Raw genomic sequence first — 24,837 nt, 5'->3', positions numbered from 1 at the left:
TACACAAACGTGCTGCAAAATGTATTGATAATGATGGCCTCATTTTCGAACATCTATTATAAAAAGGTGCGTACGGTTGGCCCAACCTGATTAATTTTGCTTAAAACTAGTAATGTATTATACTGAATAAAATCGATTTTTTTGGTACTTATTTCTGTTTTATTTTAGACTTTGATTATATCAATCTTCTCAGAATTAAATTCTCTAACAATTAATGTTTGTTGATTTTATTGTCTTTATTACCAATTTAACAAAGTTATTGTACATCAAACTTAAAAAAACATTGTTTCGTGCCCTCAATTTTTTGCATTTAACCCTGAATCCCTCAAAAAACTACTACAAGTACAGTTCTGAAACCTATTTTATTAGCTTTATCAGGTAAAAATACATAAGAAACCACGATATTTCTTACTTAATTAACCTTTCCATAAGTTCAGTATGGCTTTATTTTACTCTTTACCCCAGGAATTCAGGCGAAATCTTTCGCTAGCTGTAACTCGCTAACGAAGCATTTTCGGACCTATGTTTATATAACATTTTTTCATTATTTTTACTAGTACAATGTGCTGTACAAGTGGGGGGAGAACTTCATGAATCACCCTGTATATCTCAACTTGTTCTCGAAATATTCTGGGACAGACAAAATAAAAATGTTGCCAGCCTCCAGAGTGATATGCTTCTTTTCATTAATGCTCAGCAATTCAATGTAATATAGTAACAAATTGATGAAAAAACAAGAAAAAAACCATGCTGATACAGGATTTTAAATTAAGAAATAACCAGAATTTGATTGCAGGTTTTAAAATTCGAGTTTTGTAATCAAACTAAACTCCCATCTTGTATATATATTAGCAGGAATTATTGTGGAATTTTCATTATGTTAAGGTTTAGACCAGTATTAGGCTAACAATAATGCAAATCGAATGAAATATTCAAAATTCAAAATTTTATTCTATAGCTTTTTTGGGACAAATTTTGATTTTTGGTAAATGGCATGAGTTTTAGGTGAAAATCCTTGAACATAAAATGAATCAATATTCCATTACAATTAATATTGCTCACATACCAAATTTATAAATTATTTTAATCCACCTTTTTCTGTGAAAGTGTTTACAAATTTTTAAATAAAAAATAATTTTGAGCACAAAAATACTTTCTTCTATTGTATTAGGGAGAATCATAAATATTACCATGGTGCAATTTTTCACTACAGTATTTATGATTATCAAAATATATATTTACATTGATTGTAAACTTTATGTGTAACTAATTTCAAAAATGAATACTATAATGTTTTGATTTCAGTACTGAGTTTATTTATTATGTAAAATTCCATCATATACCACAACATATATTAGCAAAATTACTTTCATTTAACTGAACACATGATTCTTCATTGCAGTAAACTATCTATCAGTTTAGAAGTTAAGAATTCATACAAAAGATAAACCTTTTGTATTTGTAAAATTACAAACCTAGTTTCTGTGGGATTAAAATTAACATTAATTGCTCTAATTGTATTTTTATATTTGTAAAATGCAACAATATTATGACGGATTACCAAATCATAGTTAAATAAAATAAATATATTTCTCAGTGCAGTTTATAAAAAATATCACTTGAAATTCAAATTCCAGAGGTGAATTTATGAATCATTTTACACTATTGCCAATAAATTACAATAGCAGAGATCTATTTTTGTATTTATTACTTAATCTCACATTTTTATAGACAGAAAACAAAACATGTTACAATAATTGTCTAATGAATTCTCTGAGATAAAAAATAATATTAGAAACATACTGCAGTTGAGAGTACCAGTGATAAATATAATCCATTAATAAAGAAATTGAAGTAAACAATAATAGCTAACCCTTGTGACCCAATAAAACAAAGTTTAACTTATAGATAAGTGTATTGAAATAGATAACAACAGTGACCCCACTGTCATGTCAGTGGCTGCCATGGAGACATCAGTGAACATCTTTACTCTGTTTTGTTTTCTCCAGTTGTGGTTTGTGAGGTAAGTTTGTCTAATGTTACCTCTTGTTGAAGTTTGAGTAACTGTTTGACAACATTCTTAAATATCAACTATAATGACCTGTTCTTACTGATGCCAATTCCATTGTAACATCATATTGGCACATTACAATTCGTGGTTTTATTTAGCAATATTGAGGTTAAAGATAAGTTTGTCCATTTGGGAGCATTTGACTATGACACTTCCATCTGTGTGCTTATAGAATTAAGTATAGAAAGTTAGTTAACAAAAATTATATATATATAAAAAATATAATATAATTATATATATATATATAATATATATATATATATATATATATATATATATATATATATATATATATATATATATATATACACATATGATTAAATTAATTATACGAGCCTAGTATAAAAACTTTAAAAACAATTAAAACATATGTGTGTGTATACCACAACCTGTATATTAGAACCTGCTGTATGAGATAAATTATTACAAAATCAGGTTGCCAGTTAGTAATAGATCTTTACAAAAACAGCTATAAACTTTTTTTCAAGTACATGAGAAGGTGAAGTTTGTTACTAGGGTCAATTGTGTCAAAGGGAACAGAAATCAAGAACAAAACAATTTTTTATGCATTTACTTTAGACTTTATATGAATATAGTTTTGAGATACCATATCATATTTTCCAAGGACAGTCTCTGGATCCACCTTTATTCCATACCTCCTAGACTCCTGCTTACTGCAGTTCCATCATCTCTAGGTCTACAAATCAGGCACTATATGTAAACTTTCAAAATTTCATGAATGATCCATTTAATGAAAGCTGTTTTGAGGTCATAGAGGTCATGGGGAATAAATAATTTTAAACGATCCTGTCATGAAGTTAATTGCAAATGATTTCTATAACATTTACCTAATAAAAAGTATGTTAGAGATATAGCCTCGAAAAGTGTTTGATAAATATATATATATATATATATATATATATAATTAACATTTTTTTATCTTCTTTATTTTCGTACAATGTACATTGAGTACCTGAAGATGAATTTTAAATGTACAATGTACGAAAATAAAAAGATAAAAAGTGTTAAAAAGGTTTATTATATATATATATATATATATATATATATATATATATATATATATATATATATATATATATATATATATAAAGTATGTTTATTTTTGGATATCCTATAACAGATTATGTAACCAGTGGTACTTCACTGGTATGAAATGTTTTTCGTTTCCTGAAATTAATATATTTCACTCGCCTTGCTTTCACTGTCTCTCATTATGTGCAAACGATAACTGTATCTCAATAGGAAAGGTTGTTCATATCGTCCTGACAATTGTCCTATAAACAGTGCCTGATCTGTCTGGATTGATTGATGATCCCTAGCAAAAACCTCCCTTTATAAGTAGGAAATTGAAAAACAGTTATAGATGCTTTGGGAATCATATCCAAACTTTATATACTGGATCTCTTCTTATCACTGTCTTTCTTATTACTTAATAAAAGAAATAAAGGATCTGCTCCTTTTATAAACTTTGGATTGTTTCTAAGAGGAAAATGAAACTTCTCCATATTTTAGAATGTAACTATCAATTGGCCATATTTCAGGCTATCAAGATTTACTTGAGCCAATTCTAAGTTTTCAACAATTCTTATGTTCCCACTAAACCAAATTTTCAAGTAACTTATTTAGCAGTATATCACTGGACAGAAAGATAGAATTTTGACTTTATAGATATTTCATGTATAAGGTTAAATATATTGGATTCATTAACACGTTGACTGCTGACGGCAAATAACCTAAAGTCTAATATTTATTAATACACTTACTATTTGCTATCAGAGGCTGATTTATGCAGATAATAACGTCTGTGATCCAAAATGGCGGATTACATGACGTCACAGATTGAGATCAGCACGCGGAAAGAGTTTTGTCGCACAGAGCGCGGCTAAAAAGTCTAATAACGCGAGTGGCTACCGTAAAAACAATCCAATTTTAAACTATTTCATTATATAGTGCAAAACAAAAACAAATAAAACTATATACAATATTTACAAGGTCTTGAGGGCATGGCTTTTACTGCTGGCCTCTGATGTATGTCAAAAATTGACAGCACAAAGTCCTGGTTTACCTTACAAACAGAACATGTATATGTTGTCATCTTCCTTTTCTTTTCATTCTTGTAGCATACCCTACAATCTTTACGTTTTCTGTCACCCTTTTTATCCCGTTCTTCATTTTGTACAAGTTTGTGGGTTAGGTTTCTTGGCGGATAATGAGAGGAGGAATGGGTTGTCCATCAGCATAAAAAACACAGTATGGTGTTATGGTACATCTACTAGCAATCTATTGTTTGGTGAAAGGGATCTGTCTTAGTCCATTTGTATTATTAACCCATGAAGGGTTTATGTACAATATCTTCACTATCACTACCCGAACTGTCAACAGTGTGTATGGATTCACTATCCACATCTGATGCTTCATGTCAGTAGCACTATTTTCTGTAGCACGGTTGGCAGACATGGTGAAATGTATAAAACTTGTATAATACTAGGTTGTCACTACACATAAATAAACAACTCACTAAGAACGCATCACTTGCACATGCTAAAAACGCGGGAAACAGAAACGAAGTACAAGTCAAGGTCAACTCGGAATATTACTGGTTGAACTGTTGTAAGCTGAGCTCACATGAGCAATAGTCGAGACTTATGGCAATTCCGCTGGTTGTGTTGTAAGCACTTGACCCCGCAGTATCCGGTGAACGTGTTAAACACATTCTGGTTGTGTTTAAGCATTTTGTACATAGGCAAACAGTATGGTGTGTTATAATACTGGTTGTGTTGTAAGCACTTGACACAGTATGGTGTGTTATAATACTGGTTGTGTTGTAAGCACTTGACACAGTATGGTGTGTTATAATACTGGTTGTGTTGTAAGCACTGACACAGTATGGTGTGTTATAATACTGGTTGTGTTGTAAGAACCTGACACAGTATGGCATCATCATGTTGATGTAAAATATAAACAAACTTTGAAACAAATCGAGAGGTTTTACACGTTATATCAATGTGAAAACTTGTTAAATACCTTGTATTACGTTGATATATTCAGAAACACCAGGACAATGTTTCCAAAGTTCAAGTTAAATTTTACATTAAAACTATATGTAGACATTTGTATTAAAATAATTATATTGATATTTGAATATTTAATTAAGGTTTTATTTAGAAGGTGAATTAATAGGTCCGCTTCAACCTCAGGTATCTTAAAAACTAAAAGACTTAACTAGTCTCAATTTATAAATAATCTTTGTTTTATAAACTACGAATTATTGGAGCAAATTGAGTTGGAAAGTGAACTATATTTTTGAAAATTAAAAAAGTCCTATTGACTTGAAAATTATCTGTAATTTCATTTAGCCAAGCCTGTACTCAGACCAGGTTTTTCAGAGAATTTTACCGGGCCTCGCCACACACGTCTCTCTGAAGGGACCATGTCGATGGATGATGGGGTGGCGGGACATGATGGGGTCCGCCAAAGCTGAGTACAGCCCTGCATTTAGCAATTGTTCAAAAATAATGGAGGAAGTCATCTTTATACCTGTATTACTAAAGAGTGGTAGAGATACAACACTTGTAATTGCATGATACAGATAAACTTAGAACCTATCTCTAGCAGGTAGTGGACTACAGTCATATTGAATGTTCACGACACAATTGAATGATTGTCATTGTGCTATCTTAAACTTCTGATGTGAGCCACCTGAGGCGCACTTTTATTACATACACACAAATTTGATTCAAGATAAGTTGTGGTTTTGCATAGTACATTGGATGAAATTGTAGTACTTTATAATGAAGTTGTTTAAATTGTGGTGCACACATTGAGGTTTTATATAGACATATTGTATCAGAGGTGATGAATAAACCCTACCCTACTCTTTTTTAATTGATGGATTTCATATGTAATTGATACCCATGAAACCAAAATGATCTAGTAAAGTTTTTTGATGAAATACTAAGAATAGTTTTAAATGAGTAATATACACATTGTGGGTTCTTTGACTAGGCCCTTTACTGTAACTATAATCATGTTTTCCATTATCCACTCTTTGTTATAAGTGTCAAAATATTGTTCATTCACTTAATAAACACATGACTATTTAAAATAGTTTTTCCTACAAAGCACTACCTTCGTAGTAAGTAAATAATTGTATTTTAATGACTAATTCCAAATAAACAAATCTGTCAATGTTAAATTTAGCTCCAATTCATCTTCCACTTATTGCAACATCTGATATTTGACATACTAGATCCTGGAGAGGAAGTTCATCTGAAGAGACCCAAAAAAGTCAACAACGAAGATGTTCAAAAAGAACTCATAGACAAGAATCAGAGACACCTAGATTAAAAATAGCTGGTAACCATCCAGTATAATCTAGATGAAGAGGTGTTCTCATTATCTCATCAAGTGCATAATGAGTTTATGATGTTTTTGACATGATCAAAAACACACCAGAGTGGCTATGGCTGAAAGTGTTGATTCAATACGATTGTTGAATTTAGTTCTATTTCAGCCCTCCTGATGTCACACCTTTCCCACCATAACTACATTAAGTCAACAATGCTGGTATCATTTTAGTTTGGTAGAGTCACAAACGAAGTACACACAAGTATATTAAGTATATTAGATACAGTTATTGAATACTTAATAAAATAAAATGTCCCTATATATGTCACTTTGAAATGAAATAGAAAATTCTTTATTTATGGAGGAATTTATCATCTACCAGAGGAATATGGTAAGTAAGAAGGAAATATGGTAAGTAGGAAGTATGGAAGAGAGGAATATGGAATGGTGGTATGGTATGGTATGGTAAGTTTCTTACACTTAACCAGTGACAAGAAATAAAAAAATTAAATATTACCTTACGAATATAAAATGAAATAAATAATTACATTTAAATAACATGAATAAATTAATGTAATATTTTAACACGTAAATTAAAAGTAACAAAACTAACAACTCCTGTAAACCTTAAAAACATACAAAACTGTACATAAAAACCTAAACTAGATATTATAACTAATTATTTTGGTTAATGATGTGTTCTCATTGTTAGTTTAGCTTCAGAAAATCCAGAAGTAACATTAAGCACAGGGAGAGTGCAAGGACAAAAGCTGGTTTCTGCTGCCAACAGGACATACTACAGCTTCCTGGGTATTCCATATGCTCAACCTCCCATTGGATATCTTAGGTTTAAGGTAAATAATATTTAGTTTTACATGTTCTAGTATTGATTTTGAAATATATATATTTTATTTCATAAGAACTTGATGTCTTCCGTGACTGGAGGTAATGAGTTAATGTGGTATTCCTAGGCCCCGCGGCCCCCCAAAAGCTGGAATGGAACCCTGGAGGCCTTCCATATCCCTCCAGCCTGTTCCCAACCCTGGAGAGTTGTGGAGTTTCCGGAGAGGTACAGCGAAGACTGTCTTTACGTAAATGTGTTCACTCCATATTTGAAGGTTATACATATTTTTTAGAATTATAAATTGGTCACTAGTGCTTAAAAGCAAGCCAAATGATTTTTCAGAAAGTCAAACCCAATTCATTATGATTATATAACAATATCTGGATAGTTAAAGTACACAATATTTACATTTAAACCACATGTCAGTGTCAGAAATATTTACACTTACTGCAAACTAACTTAGACTGCTGGGACTGAAAGTGTTAAGGACCTGTAGTAAACCAACTTTAAATTTTACCCCAAACAAGAAACATTTTTAATCCTTTATTTTTGGTTATAACATCTCATAGAAAATGTCTCATTTTAAAGGTATACTAAAAATGTATTCTAACACTTTTTCAGTTATCTTGTAAAGTGTATATCTCTAACTATAGCATTTAAATATTAAAGTTAAGCAGGGTTTTTAAAATAAATAACCAATAAAAAGTTAAGAACCCTAAATCATAGTATAACAAAAATAAAATATCTATAACCAAAAGTATGGGTGTAAAAGACGTAAAAGTGACCAAGATTTTCTTACAGGGAAAAAATTAATATGGCCACCAGCCAGTACTGTTGGCTCTTAAGTAATGAAAAGCTAGTTTGCACTTTGCAAATTTTGTGATTACAATTCAGATCATCCTATCATCATCCAGATTATCTCTCAACAATATGCTCCATGGTTGAGGTTAAATGGCAGAAAAGACTTCATAGTTCTAACGTCACTTTCAATACAGTTGTTTTTCATTTAACTGGAAAGTTACAATGTTGAAAGTGAGCTTGCATGTAAAAACGGTTTTATGATACCACCTTCAATATTATGCAAACTGTTATATATTAAAAATGTTTCAAATACTTGACAGCAATTCTAGGTTAGAATTTTCTGATTGCAGCCACCACAAGATAAACCAATGCCTGTTATGGTGTGGATTCATGGAGGAAAAGATTACCAGGGTTCAGGAACACCCTATAAATATGGACCGGACTTCCTGGTTACTGCAGATGTGATAGTTGTTACCTTCAACTATAGACTGGGAATTTTTGGTAATTTCTTAAAACATTATTTCATAGATGTTGATAAGGAGAATAATAAAGGGATATGGGAGGGACAAGTCAGAGGATAAAGCAAGGAAAAGGAAATGAACTTTTGCAATTATAGTCTCCACCTATGAAGTTTTTTAAATGGTAGGTCTAAGTATTCGTACATTATTTTTATCTCAACTATTTCACAGTACTGATGAAGAATTTGTTTTTTTTAGGAATTGTAAGCGGTTTCAAGCTTTAAAATGCTTACACATATTTTGATATCTTATGGGCTTTATGATGACCACTGTTCAGTATTGTAAAGCAAAATGGTAAATAGTTTAGTTTTCTCAGGTCAAACATTGTTAGTTTGTATTCACATGACTTTTTTTATGTATTGTGAGGTTTCAAGATAGTTACAAATAAATATATGATCACATTAAATCATTTTAAGACAATATGTTTACAAACTTAATTATTGCAACTAAAACATGTTATTTTTTTAGAAACCACGTTATAATGCTTATAACAACTTTAATCTTGTAAGCTAAAACAAGATAACGCATGTTTTAATGATTGAACTCCTACATTTTTTAATATGTTACTTTTTCATTAACATGCCATTACTAAAATTGTATACACAGATATGTGGAAATTAACCTTCAAATGTAATAATATATAATTAGTTTTAATACTTCAAGATGACGCCATAATGAAATCTACCTTTCTTCTGATTGTTCTTACTTGTTCTGGAAGGAATATATTTATAATTTGAAATTTTTACATGGCTGATAGAGATTATCACTGATAATTTTTATTTCACTCATAATGAATAAAAGGTGATTGATTACTGGTACCTAGTAGAGTAAAAGAATATTAAAATAAATAATTGAATTATATCTAAGATAGCAAAATTTGCAAATGTGGAGATTATCCCAACTTACCGTTGTTCAATAGTAAATTTTAGTAACAGTATTTTTTTTGCTGTGAAGTTGGCTTGAGACCAGGATATTGAGTTGTAGAGTTTGTAATAAAATTGAGTCCCGAGTTAAGTTGCTTAAGGGAGTTGTAACCAAGTTTTCTGAATACAAATGGAATAATTAAATATACGAGTCTAAATTATGATCTTTCTCATAGTTACCAAGTATTAAACTTCGGCATGAGAGCCTGTGTGTATTTTGCTGAACCAGTCATGGGTATGAGGGATGTGTCTTAGGGTTGGGTGAAAGTAACTAATAATCTCCCAAATCAATATTTAGGTTTAAAATTGATTTATTAACACTAAATGTAAATTAAATATGTAAACTGTTTTAGTTATAGGTTATTAGTACAAGTATAAGCCTGTTAGATTATTGTACAATATTATGGGCTCCCTGTCCTTCCTGAATACAATGCTTGAGCAAAATGTGGCCATTAAGTTTAATTTATAGCTACGGTAGTCCACAACATTTTTACCAAGGCCATAGCGAGCAGATGTCGAAATGGATGGAAGAAATGTTGAGATTTTATAAGATGAAGATCACATAGCTAACCAACCATGTCTAAAAATATTTTTCTGGCTAAGCACATGGTTTTAACATATGATTTCTTTGTGACAATGCTGATTTTTCTCAGGTTATCTCAACACCAACTCCAAGAGCGCTCAGGGGAATGCTGCAGCCAAGGACAAGGTAGCGCTGCTGAGGTGGGTGCAGAAGGAAATCAGCCACTTTGGGGGTGATCCCAAGTCTGTCACCATCTTCGGAGGAAGTTCTGGCGGTCAAGACGTTAACTGTTTGTACATTTCACCCATGGCTAAAGGTCAGATTTATGGTAGAATTGGTTTGCATTGCTCACATGTACAGTCATATGTCAAGTGCAGTTGTTTAATATGAGCTGTTGTATTTTATTGTAGGCAAATAATTACACTTCCTTAACAGGTAGTAGATAATATTCTCTATTTAAATTCATGGAGAATTGTAACAACGTCATTAATAATGAAATTGATAATTACAAAGTTTATATTAGTTTTCAGTTTTCATCAACCATACAAAATCTCTTCCAAGATAATCTTCAATAGTGTACAAGGAAATTTGTAGCAGCCACTTCTTTACTTCACCCTAGAAACTATTTGCTTTACACCTCATAAGGTCTTCTGGTAAGTGGTTCTACGGCTTTATTCCCATGTATGAATGTTCTCCTTAAACAAAGCTTGTCAGTGCACAGGAAAATAGAAGTTTTTGCACCTCGAGTGTTGTAGTGATTGATGCTGGAACCTCTGGGTAGTCAGCTCTCATGAACAAATGTTACCGCCTCCAGGATATATAGAGCTACAACTGTTAGTATTGGTAAAGGATGGGTGACAGCTATCTCTCGGCTGTAAGCCAGCAAGTACCCTCACTGTAAGTTGCCTGTTGAAGAGTAGCAGTGGCTGTGTCACTTATTTTAGTCTTATTATAACATACATCCCACTATTCAGTGTTCTACATAGATTGTCCAGCTGATGTCGTTCCATCCATTATTATTCCAAGTATTTTGTTTCTGTTGCCCCTTAACACTAGGTAAGTAAGCTGTTTGTCTCTTTTTGCTGCTCTTAATTAAAAACATGGTCTTTAGATTGTGCTTTCCACTGATATCTAAATCATCCATTTTAAACCATACTCAATAATAAAGAAAATCTGTTTTGTTTTCAATCTAATTTGTCAACTTCAGATGCTATTATAAGTTTAACTGACTAATGCTGGCTGCCTTGGACCAGGCAGAGGTGACCTATAGCCTGTTCTGTGACCTCCGGAAGGATTTTGATTGTGTAGACCATGAAATTTTGATAAATAAATTGGAGTATTGTGGCATCAGAGGAGTTGCTCTCAATTGGTTTAGTAGCTTCCTGAGGGGTCACAACCAGGTAGTAGAGATGTTGAAAACAGTACTGTTATTGGCCATAAATACGTACCCCCTTCTCACAATTTAGAGGCAGGTATACTTCAAGGATCCGTTTTAGGCCCCATATTATTTTTAATTGTTATAAATGACTTATCTAAGCAGCTCAATTTACGTGAAAAATTATTTCTCTTTGCTGATGATATCACAAGTTTGATTAAATCTGGTAATAAACTTGACCTATCTCAAAAATTAATTGGATTTTTTTATTGGCTTACACCTAAAAACTTGCCTTAAATATTCCCAAAACATCCATGGACGTCTTAAAATAACTGTTTACCAAAATAAATTCCATAAAAATTTTTTAATTTCTTGGTATTACTTGGGATGACAATCTGAGATGGGAAGAATCACATCAGACACTTAAATGGAAAAATAAATTCAGCATGTTATGCAATTTATAAAATTCTAGATTTGACGGATTTCAGAACAGTGAGTACTTTTATTTCGGCTATTTTTAATCATGATGAGATATGGAATTGTTTTTGAGGTATTTCACCATTTATTGGTTATTATTTATAGGATTCACCAACCCTACATTAAGGGTTTCAAAAAACTATTAAAAAATTTTGTTTCTAAATTTATACTTTTGATGATTTTTGTCTGAATTCACCAGAAAATAATGATGTGAAATATCATACTTCACCTGTATGTGTTTTAGCTGTATGTTACTAGTGTTCCAGTTGATATTTTAAAATTTTTATTTAGTATTTAATCTTTTTATGTCTTGACGAGCCTTATAAGAGTGTAATGTTCAATTTGGCTTATAAATCATTTCATTGAATGCGATATTGTATGAGTTTTCAAAATCTACTTTTATTAAAGACAGAATATCAGTTGAGCTATGTTTCTTTGTTGTAAAAAAAATGGTTATAATAAAGTACTTATACAAATTAAGTTAAAATAGTGGAGGAAAAATAATGTGATTTCTAATTAAACTAGGTAGAAGTATGCCACACCATAACAGGCTTTACTGAGGCTCAGTCCAAAATTTCAAGTCTATAGCTATATATATGTTACTATGTCACATGATTGTACTCAGCAGCATGATTGTATGTCACATAATTTATTCTGCAGTTTCCTTGTTGCCATCATGTTTACCCATAATGTAAAATACCCACTAACACTTTAAATCCAATAGAGTGACATGCACCATTATTGAACTTGATGCCTATATAGAAATGAAGCTCCATGTAAAATTTCAAGTTTAACCTACTTATAACTGTAATCTTTTCCAAACATTCTGAAATTTATCAATTAATTTAAGATGTAATAAAAAGTATTGCTAAGTCTGTTAAAAAGAAGAATGAGCACTACTAACCCTAGTAGTATTAAAACTTTATGGGGTAATAAATAAATTTTAATAATAAATAAATACTAACCAAGTTTAAGTTTGCCTGACTATGTACATAACTGCAACCATTCTAACATTTGCACAGCATGAAATGTATAAAGTAGCTATGTTGCAGGACTATTCCACCGAGCCATATCTCAAAGTTCAGCCTACTGCGGAATGACATACCACATAACAGCCGAGGGCTCTTACCTAGAAAATGTCAATCCAGGTTTGAGGTTGGCTGAAAGACTTGGCTGTTCTTCCTCTGACCCAGAGGAAGCAGTGGCTTTTCTTAGGAACATCACTGCCCAAGTGTTGGCTGAAAGGCAGCAGGATGTCTTCATTCAAGGGGTAAGTATGTTGATGTGATCATGTTTGTACTGAAATATCTTCAGATGGATTAAATATAAATAGGAACATCACTGCCCAAGTGTTGGTTGAAAGGCAGCAGGATGTCTTCATTTCAGGGGTGAGTATGTTGATGTGATCATGTTTGTACTGAAATATCTTCAGATGGAGAAATGATAAACTGAAGCTTGGGAAAGTTAGACAACAAAGATTACTGGTTTTAGGTAAATCGAGTATATTTTCTACACTAGATTTACTTAAAGAATGTCAAAGCTTAGCATTTTGGAGAAAATATAGTTATTTCACATTGGAAAGATTATGGCTTCTTTTGGAGATTTTGACTTATTTAATTAAAGATACAGGTAAGCCAGAATATAATTTGTTTTTCCCTATTTTTGGTATGTTAACAAGAATATTGTAAATGATTCTTAACACATATTTTAAAGTCTTCAACTTTTAATCTAATTTTCTTGTGTATGATTTACTATGTTTTGGAGGTTGGGATACAAACCCTACATTTAAATTATTGTTGTTCCATCAGTTACAAAATTGTATATTGTGTTTGAGATAGCTAGAATAATATCTGCAGTAATGAAATTTATAGATTGGAAGCTAACCGTCAGATCAATACCTGAATGGTTCAGATCGTACATGAAACTGCAGTTCTATCTATGGCTTTTCTGGTCTTAAATCTTATGATGCATTTTTAATGGCAGTTTCTCACGATCACCTGAATGAAAATAATAGCACACTATACAGGGCATTCACATTCAATTTAAATACTATTTGTATTATAAAAAGTGTTCACAGTACCATTTTTTATACTTCACATGTTATACATCTTGGTAAGTAATTAATTGTTCTTGTGTTTACGTTCAATACATATGGGCCATGACTATGAGTTTATCAATTTGTAAAGTAAAAAAGGGTTAAAATATACCCTTTAGATGTTTTAACAATAAGTAAACAATTCATTGGAAAAAAGATGGATTTGTAACACAAGTTTTTTGTTTGTGGAACTAATATTTTAAAAGAAAAAACTATTATGCTGCCTAAAGAAGTGAACATTAAAAATCTTCTCTACCCATTACTGAAGTAGTAATAATAGGCATACAATGGATCTGTAATTTAGATGACAACTGTAATTTACAAGTTATTCTACAGCAAATTTTAATATGTATTGGTCAGCTTAGAGATAGTACCAACCCTTTCCTGGTGAGCGTCGAGGAGGACCACGGTGAAGAAATATTCATGTCCAAGCCACCAGAAGAGGCCCTGAAGACAAGTCAGAGTACAGTACCTTACATCTTGGGCTTCAACAACGCTGAGGGGAAAATGGATGTGGTACAGCCAGAAGGTAAAAGCTGTTGTGTTAAGGTTTCATAAGGAGTAAAATTATTAGATTTATATTGAATGTTACTTTTTACATTATTAACTGTAGAAAAAAAACAAATAGTATAGTAAAACTGGCAGACACATCTCTCCATAATCAGTTTATTGTATCAAATTCCAGAAGTGGCAATTTCTATTGTAATTTTTTAAATCAGATTCTTTGCTACTAGTCCTTTTATTTCATTTGGATGTTACTTGCTGGGGTCTATATTTATGAATTTTTACTGAACCCTCAGTTAAATATTTAGGGTTGGAGGTTAAAGTACTCATATCTCCCAAAAAACATGTAATAAAGAACCTCCCATGTATATGGTTTGATATAGTTCTGTTCAAAAGTTAAATTACTTTTGGAACACCTTGTGTTTATATAATGTCACTATAGATTTTAAATCAAAATTATGGCCAGCACCTACTATAAGTATAATTAAATTAAAGTACTTGTTTTTGCTTTTTCAGTGAATCCAACGCAATTTAGTGAGTTTGAAAAACATATAGCATCCTATCTCCCCAAGAATATACTTGAGAACTTCAGTAAAACAGAAATAGATGAAATAGCTTCAAAAGTTAAAAAGTTTTATTTTGATGACAACCCTGTGTCATTAGAGAATGTCGAAGAATATGTAAACGTAAGTTGAAACTACATTTATTCACTATAATGAAGTTTAGTAGTTTAATTTGTAACTATACTAGTATAGCTTGTAATAAGGTAACAATTTCAGAACAGAATAACCGAAAATGGCGATAAAATAAATTTATTAATACTTTAGATAGCTAATTTTGGTAGTAACTGATAAGAAAAATAAAAGTAGAGCCAATAAATACAAATTATCTTCATCAGACTTTTGTGATTTGTCTGATAAAGATAGCCTTGCTATCGAAAAGGCCTCACAAAAATAAAAAGTTATTGGTATTGGTTGTGTTCTCAGTGTAGTGAATATATTAAGAATAGCCAATACAGGCTCCATCTTCAACATTTCAAACATCATATGTTAATAAAATTAATTTTGAATAACAAAGAGTAAATAATTTAGCATTGTACAAGGAATATAATTACTGAAATCATGTTATATGTTAATTGTGTGATTTAATATGATTTTAAAATATTATTTTACCTGTAGAACTGTCCATATCTAAAATTTAGACTATTTGTATGTACATATTGATCTTCAAAATAGTAAATAAGAAGATATTATTAAACAATTTCTCTATTTCGATTTAAACAGTCTTCAGGAAATTAAACAAAGTTGTAGAAATAGGGCTATAAGAACATTAAAAACATAAACATAAACATCAACACAGAAAACATGCATACAAAACATTATATATAAAAATCATGTTGTATAATTATTATAATCTAATTTCTAAAAAAAAATATTTTTAAAGAATTGTGTTTTTTGATAAGGCAATGAAGCAGCATATAAAATAGCTATGTCTTCTTCCCTTCCAACACTTTACTTGGATAAATATCAAAATTTTGTACACAGCATTAAACGATGTTTTACCATATCAATCTGAATCATACATTGAATAGAAAAAATTCTTGTACTCTTATGATGAACTATGTAACAATCATTGGATTATCTCAGTGTGACTTTAGTTATCTTTCTAAAAAATAAACAGTAACAAAATAATCCCTTCAGAAAGGCCAAATTGTTTATGACTCAAATGTAGTTTTACACACAAAATACCTGAAACTACCAAATTTTACATAATTATTGAACCTCTTGTGCGGTTTTGTGTTTAGTTCATGACAGATAGAAAGTTCGGCTACTTTACTGTGAAGACTGCCAAGCTGCTCAGTGGTAACGCTCCTGTGTACTTGTACTACTTCGTCTTTGAAGGGAAGTTCAAAACTCCGCACAATGGCAGTGTAGACTCTTTTGTACCAGGTGAGTCTGTGGCAACGATCTTTCTGGTATGAGAAAATTATCCAATTCATGTATTACCTGACTCTAGTTTGTTCTATACCTACGTGTAAACATTTGTCTGTGTTCTGCATTGACGTAAATTTGGGGGGGAAAGGGAGAGGGAGTCAAGGTATCAAACATCTTGAGAATAAAAATAAATATTTAAACTCAAAAATCTGCTTTTAAATATGTATGATATTTTACAAGTAACTGAAATGTATTACGTTATCATATTTCTAAAAAACTATATCCTAAGCAATGGACGATGGATCCTTGTTTCTCCCCTTTCCCCCCCAGTACTAAAAATAATATGCATCCCCCCAGACAAAGGATATTTATGCCATCCGTATCCTGGATGGGGGAAATACGAATATTTTACTAGCAGACCATACTCTGCCTAATCGAAAGAAAATGTGTCATACCATGAAGAAGAAGATGTTTTAAAACCACGTGTAAATGCTTTTATTATTAATTTTCAGGATAAAATAAGCTTTTTCCTGCTGTAAACATATATTCTACCAGTATAATATTGGACTCCTTTTCAATTACATCATCTTAAAGACAATTTAAAATCATCCACTTTTTTTAAATAAAAGAAACATACACATTTATAATTTTTTTAAATCAATTCGTGATCATACTTTAGAGTTTTTGTTATTTTTATTTACCTTTTACTTTTTGTTTTTTATTATTTTTAACTCCAATATTTGAGTTAAACACAATCTTTTGACACAGGCCTGTTCTGTATTATGTAAAGAATACCTTCTATTTAAGTATAAACACAAAGAATGGCTTTAAACTAGTACTTGGCTTTTAAAGTTAATTAGTAATTATTTATACATTTTTATAGTAAAATTCTGCAATTATACAACACAATCGTAACAGGTCCAATGGTACACAGTTTCTTGCTTTGAACACTTGCCTACTGAATGAAACAGTTTATTTAAAATAAAAGTAAGTAAGATGCTTTCTAAATTAAAACCTACCCTACTCTTAATTAATAATTCTCTTAAAACAAGCATTATGTGAAGGAAACAGGATTTTCATGAACATTTTCCATCACTCAGTGATTAAAGAAATCAGTAACCCTACATTTGAGATCTGCAAGCTGATCTCTTCCTCAGGTGGATAACTAACCTAAAAACATAACTACAATATATGTAAAAATAAACAAATCATACCAGAGCGTTGTGACAGACAAAAGTCAGTAATCACCACAAACATATGTTTCAACTTCATGCACACTAGTTTTGCATGTCACAACCTACATTGTAGTAGTTATCCATCCCAGGAAGAGATCACTTTGCAGATCTTGAAAAATAGTGTTACTGTTTTCTCTTATCACTGGATGATGGCAAATATCCTGAAAAATCCTGTTTCTTCTACAACTTCCACCGTCAACTTTAAAAAAAGAAACATATGTATTACTGAATATTGATCCATGAAGTAGTAAATATACAATCAGTGAAAGAAATGTTGTAATTATTAAGTAACATTTCATCAAAGAACATAAAGTTTACAAAAGAGTTAATTTTGTGGCTGATTTTGTAGGGGCGTCCCATGCGGATGAGCTTGGATATTTGTTCTACCGTAATCTTATTATTCATGAGCAAAACGATATGATCCGCTACCCAAGAGAATGTACAACTCTCTCTCGGATGGTTCGGTTGTGGACAAACTTCGCCAAATACGGGTAAGAAATATTTGTATGAATGGATTAGTTTTTAACTAAGTTGAAGTTTTTAATTTAATTTCTTGTATATAGATATAGGTAATCCAGCAGCCGAGAGCCAAGTCATATTAACTAAACGCACACAACTTGGTTTTCTTGAAATCAATAGAGAAATATCATCTATGGACAAAATTGATCGTCAGCCACACTAGTTTTGGCAGAGGTTTAAATGGAAGGGTATCAAAATGGTTAAAATATAAAATAATAATTTTTCACAGGTAATATGTTTCTTAGCTTGGCACACGTAAAACCTACACTATTATACACATAAATATACATTAGATCAGTGTAAGTTAACATCCATCACACTTAGGCCTATCTAAGACAGTCAGGAACGTTATTTAAATTCAACAAATAAATAATTTCCAAAATCCATTCAGCTTGTTGCTGATGAGATAAAATTATCTAATCCAAATGAAAAAGCTTACTGTAGCAATTTAACACATTTTTCTCTAAATGATGACTATAAATTGCAACTGGATACAATCACCACACTTACCCCTGCTGCTTCATTTATTGTTCTGGTTCTTGTGTGTGAGGATGAAGTGGGACATATTGTACGAAGTTTCTCAGCTAAAACTTTCAATGACATAAATGGCATATCAATATAGCTAATAAAACAATGTTATCTGCACATTTAAGTCCATTGACAAAAATCATAAATTTTTCTATTTGAAAATGGCATTTTTTCATCCATACTCAAATTGGCACAAGTTGTGTCCATTTTCAAAAGAGGCTGGTGAATATTAACCAAACTAAATTTTACCTGTTTTTAGCAACATTTTCAAAAAACTATTCTTGGACTAACTTTTTTATTTTCTCAAAAAACGTAAAATTTGTCTGATCAACAATTTTGTTTCAGACCAGGAAAATCAAATGTTGGAACAACCACACAACTTTTAGGTTTGATTATAGAAGGCTTTGAGATCCACTAAAGGACACTCAATGTCTAGATCGATCTCTCAAAAAAGCTTCTGTTAATCATAGTATATTGGTACATAAGCTGGACGGCTGTGGTGTACGGGGGATAGCACACTAGTGGCTCCACTCGTACTTGAGCAGCAGAAGTCGATGTGTTCAGGTCCAGAATACAGCATATATAAAGTACTATTAGAATATAACAAAGAGTCCCACAGGGATCTATCTTAGGTCCTATTCCTTTTCTTGATTTATGTCAATAACATCCATGCATCAGCCTCATATTGGAAAATCATTCAATACGCAGATGACACAGCTCTCTGTTTCCAGGCAAAATCTCTGACTTCTTTAGAGAATCAAACCTTCATTAATCTCACTTTCTGCATTAAAAATTTCCTGGTAAATAATCTCAAAACTAATCATGAAAAGACAAATTATCTATGTATGCAGGTTGAAATCTTACAAAACTCCAACGGTAATAGTGGATAAAATTGTTCTGGGGGAAACTGATTCTGTTACATTTCTAGGAATACACCTCGATAAAGGGTTAACCCGGAAAGCTGACATTGAAAGTGTATGTTTTACATTGGCACCTGGAAAATTTGTCCTTCTAAATTTATCAAACGTTTGTACCTGTGGTGTTTAAATGATGGCTTATTACGGATTAATATTTTCCATACCAGTCCTACAGAATTTCTCTGTGGGGCAGTTCTGCCATATCAAACTTGGAAAGAGTATTCAGACTGCCAAAAAAAGCTGTTTAAATCATCAAAAAATTGAACAGAGTTGTGTCGAAGTGCCTTCAGGGAGCTCAACTTGCTAACTCTGCCCAGCTTGTATATTTAGAGACCATTTTACTGTCGATTTGATTTAAGTGAATATTGACACAGGGCAGTGATAAGCACAGATATGAGAAAAGAGCTCGGGAGCACTTTCGAGCCCAACAGCATAGAACATCAGCATATGAACGCCTCTCTTCTCGGGCTGGGATCAAGCTAGCTCATTAACAGACTCCTTGAAACACTAAATTAAAAACCCAATTAAACCACTACCTGAGGTCCACTATAATATGGCCTATAATATTCCCCTTGAAATCCTTTTTTCCAGCCTTAATATGTGACATAGCATCTAAACTATATATTTCTTCAAGTAACTAAATACTGAACCATTCATGATAGTTCCAGTTGGAATTAAGAGATTCATTAGAGTATAAAATGTTCCTAACAATGAAAAGATATGTTGAAGATCTCTTTGTTCATTAATTGATTTGGGAAGCTTTCCAAAATGAGCGCTGATTAAAAGTAACAATTCAATGGAACATTTAGATCAGGTGAAAGACTGTTAGGAAATCTCAGTGTTGATAGTATACAAGTAATGACACTTGTCACCATATCAATTGATGGAATAAATGAGATAGATGTACACCTCGTTAAATAGTTCTAGCCGAAATTTGCATCGGTTCTTCTCGTGGCACTGATTTGCTATAGCAAACTATCTACAGGTATAATTAGAATGATATACTATGCAAGCTCTGTCCCAGGCAGTGCTGTACCGATTACTTTTGGGTACCCTCTCATATTATAAAAATATACAATTTTTTAAATATCCGTATCAATTAATAGAACAAAATATACCCCAAAATATTCTGAGAAAGTCGGTTGTAACAGTAAAATATCAACGTCCTTTTAGGTAAAAATCTGGCAAGTTTCTTTTTAATTGACCATAATCATCCTTGTCCAGAGCTCTTCTCTAATTTGTATTTATATTGTTGACAACACTTTTTAAAGATAAGGTGGTAAACATTGTGTAACTTTATTGCTACTGTTTGGTCTGTCGGCAGAAACCCGACCCCGAACGAGAATGACGGTGTGTTGGCTGCTACTTGGCTTCCAGTGAACGGCTCATTCACGCAACACTTGGTAATCAATGACTCACTGGAGATGATCAATGACTATCTGCTCCATGAAAGGATGAATCTCTGGGAGACACTATTCAACCTGCAAGGAAGCTCACAGGATGACACATCTATTGGGTTGAAGATCATGGAAGTGATGCTTGCACTAGCCTTCCTTTGTCTGTTGTACCTCCTCTACGACAGTTCTTGTACCCGAGGACTGCGGGGGAAACGATACGAGTCACTTTAGACTGTTCTTTTTTTATTTACCCACAGTCAAAAGAAAAATCAAGACATACAAGTGTAATTTGTGGTCATGTGGTATTGGAGAACTGTTACGTAATAGTTCCACATATTCAATTTACTTTGTGAAAAAAGTAGAACAAAAGAAATGATAGCAAATAGACTTGAAATTTATTAACCTTAATTATTAACATAAAATAACAAAATTGAGATACTCATATCTACTTAACCCTTCACTGTGGTTTACACCAATTTCAGTAATACCAAAATGTATGAAATAAGTCATATATCAAAATGAGAATAATTAAATAAGGTCACTTACTCTAATTTACACATTGGTACAATCTGACAGGAATTCTTGTAGAGAATATTGACATCTCTCTAGCAAAATGGTTATAACTTTTATTAGAGAATGTTTTGAGTGGGATAGATGTTTCAGGTGCTGAGGCACTGCGTTATAGAACCACAGAGCTGAATAGTGCATGCCCTTGAAGTGTCAATCTATGGATCGGTAGAATATCTCACCCTTGTGGTGGGTATTTTACTGATGAAAGATATTTTCTGCAAAAAATGGGGTATTTTTAAAGAAAGTTAAAACTTAAAGTATGTTGATACACCAAAAGAGTAGATGGAGTTTTGAGAGACTGAGATCGAATTGCTGAAAAAGGTTTACAGAGAGTGTGACGATGAATCCTGACATAAAGCAAACAATCCTTTTTTTGGTGATGGTGTTTTGCTCAATTAAATTAAAAATTTTATTTATGAAAGGTTTCCTGTTTTTTCCTGGCTGCTAAAATGCTATTTTTATTAATTAAATTTATATGAATCCTAATGAACTGATTACAATGAGATTTGAGAATTAACATATTTTTTCTAACCCTGAACTTAACTTCTCCCTTGTCCAGTAAATGTTAGTATTACTATAAAAGTCTTCACTTAAGACCATCATTAAAATTTGCTCATAGCCTAACAAAAGTAACTATTATTTAACTAATGTATACATCCCAGGAAGTGGGGTTTTTAATTCTGACAATAACAGAGTTAAGTATAAATCACGAAAGACGGGTTTCAGTTTAAGCACTGTGATTTAAAAACAGGAATAAAGGTATTTATTCCTAAAATGGATTTTAAAATTCAGGATATAGTAGTGTTATATAATATATATATATATATATATATATATATATATATATATATATATATATGTGTCATTGAATTTATGGATTTTAATTAATTTGAATTGGAAAATGTTTGAAAATTAAAAATATTAATGCCTAATTTAGAAAAAAATCTCATCATCTTATTTTCTGCAGCTGCCTGAGTGAAAAAGTTCTTTACTTTTTTGTTTACTTTAATTAATTTCTTATTCTTACACTATGAAGTTGGTGTTCTGGTGGTAGTTATGAACCAACATTTAATTTGTCTATGTACAATAACAAAAAATCCAAGTAAATAAAAAGGACATATTAATCCATTACCATCTCTCAGATAAACAAGGCTTATATTACATTTTGAGCTCTCTTTTCCATGATTCAAAATATTTCTAAAACAATAAACCAATTACATTTCCATTGTCTCTTGCAGAGAAACTACCTTCAATCTTTCTCTAGTTATTTCGTTCCTTATTCTATCTCTTCTTGTACTCTTCTCTATCCCTCTTAAAAATCTCATTTCTGCAGCTTGCAATCTGCTTAACATCATTTTTAGCCCACGACCACGTCTCTGCTCCATAATAGTAAATATTGTATAATAATAATAGTAAATATTGAATAATAGTAAAAATCCAAAATCATGTTTTCAATACGAGGGGGTACCCAAAAGTAACCGGAATTGTATTGCTGGCAGCCGGCAGCGTGTAGTACACATTCCTGCCGCTAGGCGTGTGTCGCGCAACCCATTGCAAGCTCAGTGACCCCAGTTCCGTTGTCCTAGTGCATTCTGTTCGTTCGTAGTGACTGTTTTCGCTAACCCTGTTTTGTTCTTGTTTCGTTTTTTTGTCATGGCAAGTTTAAGTGAACAACGTGCAGCTGTGAAATTTTGTTTTTTACTTAGTAAAAATGCTGCAGAAACTATTTTAATGTTGAATACAGCTTACAAAGATGATGCTATGGCAAAAACTCAGGTCTACGAGTGGTTCGCTCGATTTAAAAATGGCGACATGTCGATTGAAGACAAACCTCGTTCTGGACGTCCATCAACCTCTCGAACGGACGAAAATGTTGAGAAAATTCGTGAACTTGTGCTCACCGACCGTCGACAGACAATTGAGGAACTATCAGAGAGTAGTGGGTTAACTTGGAGCTCGGTTCAGCGAATTTTAACAGGAGATTTAGGACTGAAAAGGGGTTGCTGCCAAATTTGTTCCTCGACTTCTGACTGACCATCAAAAGGTACATCGAGTTGAAACTTGCCGCCTTCTGAAAGAACATCTCGAAAATGATCCCGATTTTCTGGAAAAGGTAATTACTGGTGATGAGTCATGGTGCTATGGTTATGACCCAGAAACGAAGCAACAGTCAAGCCAATGGAAGTCGCCATCTTCACCTCGTCCAAAAAAATGTCGGCAAGTCAAATCAAACATCAAAACCATGTTGATTTGCTTTTTTGATGCTAAAGGCATTGTTCATTCTGAGTTTGTTCCTCCAGGTCAGACTGTCAACCAAACATTTTATTTGGAGATTTTAAGAAGATTGCGCAACAGTGTTCGCCAGAAAAGACCCGATTTGTGGCAGACTGGAGACTGGTTCTTCCACCACGACAACGCACCGGCACACACAGCCATCTCAGTTAGGCAGTTTTTAGCCAAAAACAGCATGGTTCCGCTGCCCCACGCACCTTACTCGTTCCATGCGACTTTTTTTTATTTCCACACATGAAAAGAGGCTTGAAAGGTCAACGATTTGACAGCGTTGAAGAGGTTAAGAAAAAAAACGAAGCTCGAGCTTGCAGCCATTTCTAAAGATGACTACAAAAAATTTTTTGATCAATGGAAATTCCGTTGGGACAAGTGTATTAGTTGTAATGGAGATTATTTTGAAGGAGATAAGGTCGTATTGTAAAAAATTTGATAATATATAATTTTTATAAAATAATTCCGGTTTTTTTTTTGGGTACCCCCTCGTATACCCATCGAACTAAAAAAAATGGGTAATAACTAGTCATTACAAATTGTTCATCTCTCGTCTTTCTTTGGCACTATTCTTCCTGTTTCACTCTTGACCAGTTGCAGTTTTCAAACACCCATATGCTACATACCACACTCACCTTTAAAACAACAGTTTAGAACATGGTCAGATTTTGAATAGTGTTTACCATAAAAATTTGCAACCCTTTGCACTCATAATGGAATTACGTCCTCTCAGCTCACTGGGCCACTCTTAAAATGCCCTAGTTATATCCCATTGAGCTTCTCAGGGTACATTCAATTACTTAGTACAAGAAGATAATAAATAAATAATAAAAAAGTTTTAGGCTTAAAAGTAGTAAATATTTAAGTGTTTGGGAATTGCATTTAAATCCCAGTCATTTAAAGGGTCAAAGGTCAAATACTGCCATTTAAATACAAGTCCAAATTATACATACAT

General features: G+C 32.2%; 1 protein-coding gene across 1 annotated transcript; it reads left to right on the top strand.

Moving 5' to 3' along the window:
• Positions 1–1,930: 1,930 nt before the first annotated feature.
• Positions 1,931–21,414, top strand: LOC124367746 (fatty acyl-CoA hydrolase precursor, medium chain-like). Its single transcript, XM_046824828.1, has 11 exons — positions 1,931–2,023; positions 7,152–7,293; positions 7,411–7,557; positions 8,435–8,585; positions 10,179–10,364; positions 12,953–13,170; positions 14,356–14,524; positions 15,016–15,185; positions 16,304–16,448; positions 18,018–18,159; positions 20,957–21,414. The coding sequence occupies exons 1-11, from the start codon at positions 1,950–1,952 to the stop codon at positions 21,258–21,260; spliced, it is 1,848 nt and encodes a 615-aa protein (XP_046680784.1). The 5' UTR covers positions 1,931–1,949; the 3' UTR covers positions 21,261–21,414.
• Positions 21,415–24,837: the final 3,423 nt, after the last annotated feature.

The sequence above is a fragment of the Homalodisca vitripennis genome, chromosome 8, assembly GCF_021130785.1.
Source record: "Homalodisca vitripennis isolate AUS2020 chromosome 8, UT_GWSS_2.1, whole genome shotgun sequence".
In the NCBI taxonomy this organism is placed as follows: Eukaryota; Metazoa; Arthropoda; class Insecta; order Hemiptera; family Cicadellidae; genus Homalodisca; species Homalodisca vitripennis.
This window is presented reverse-complemented; position numbering and strand designations above follow the sequence as displayed.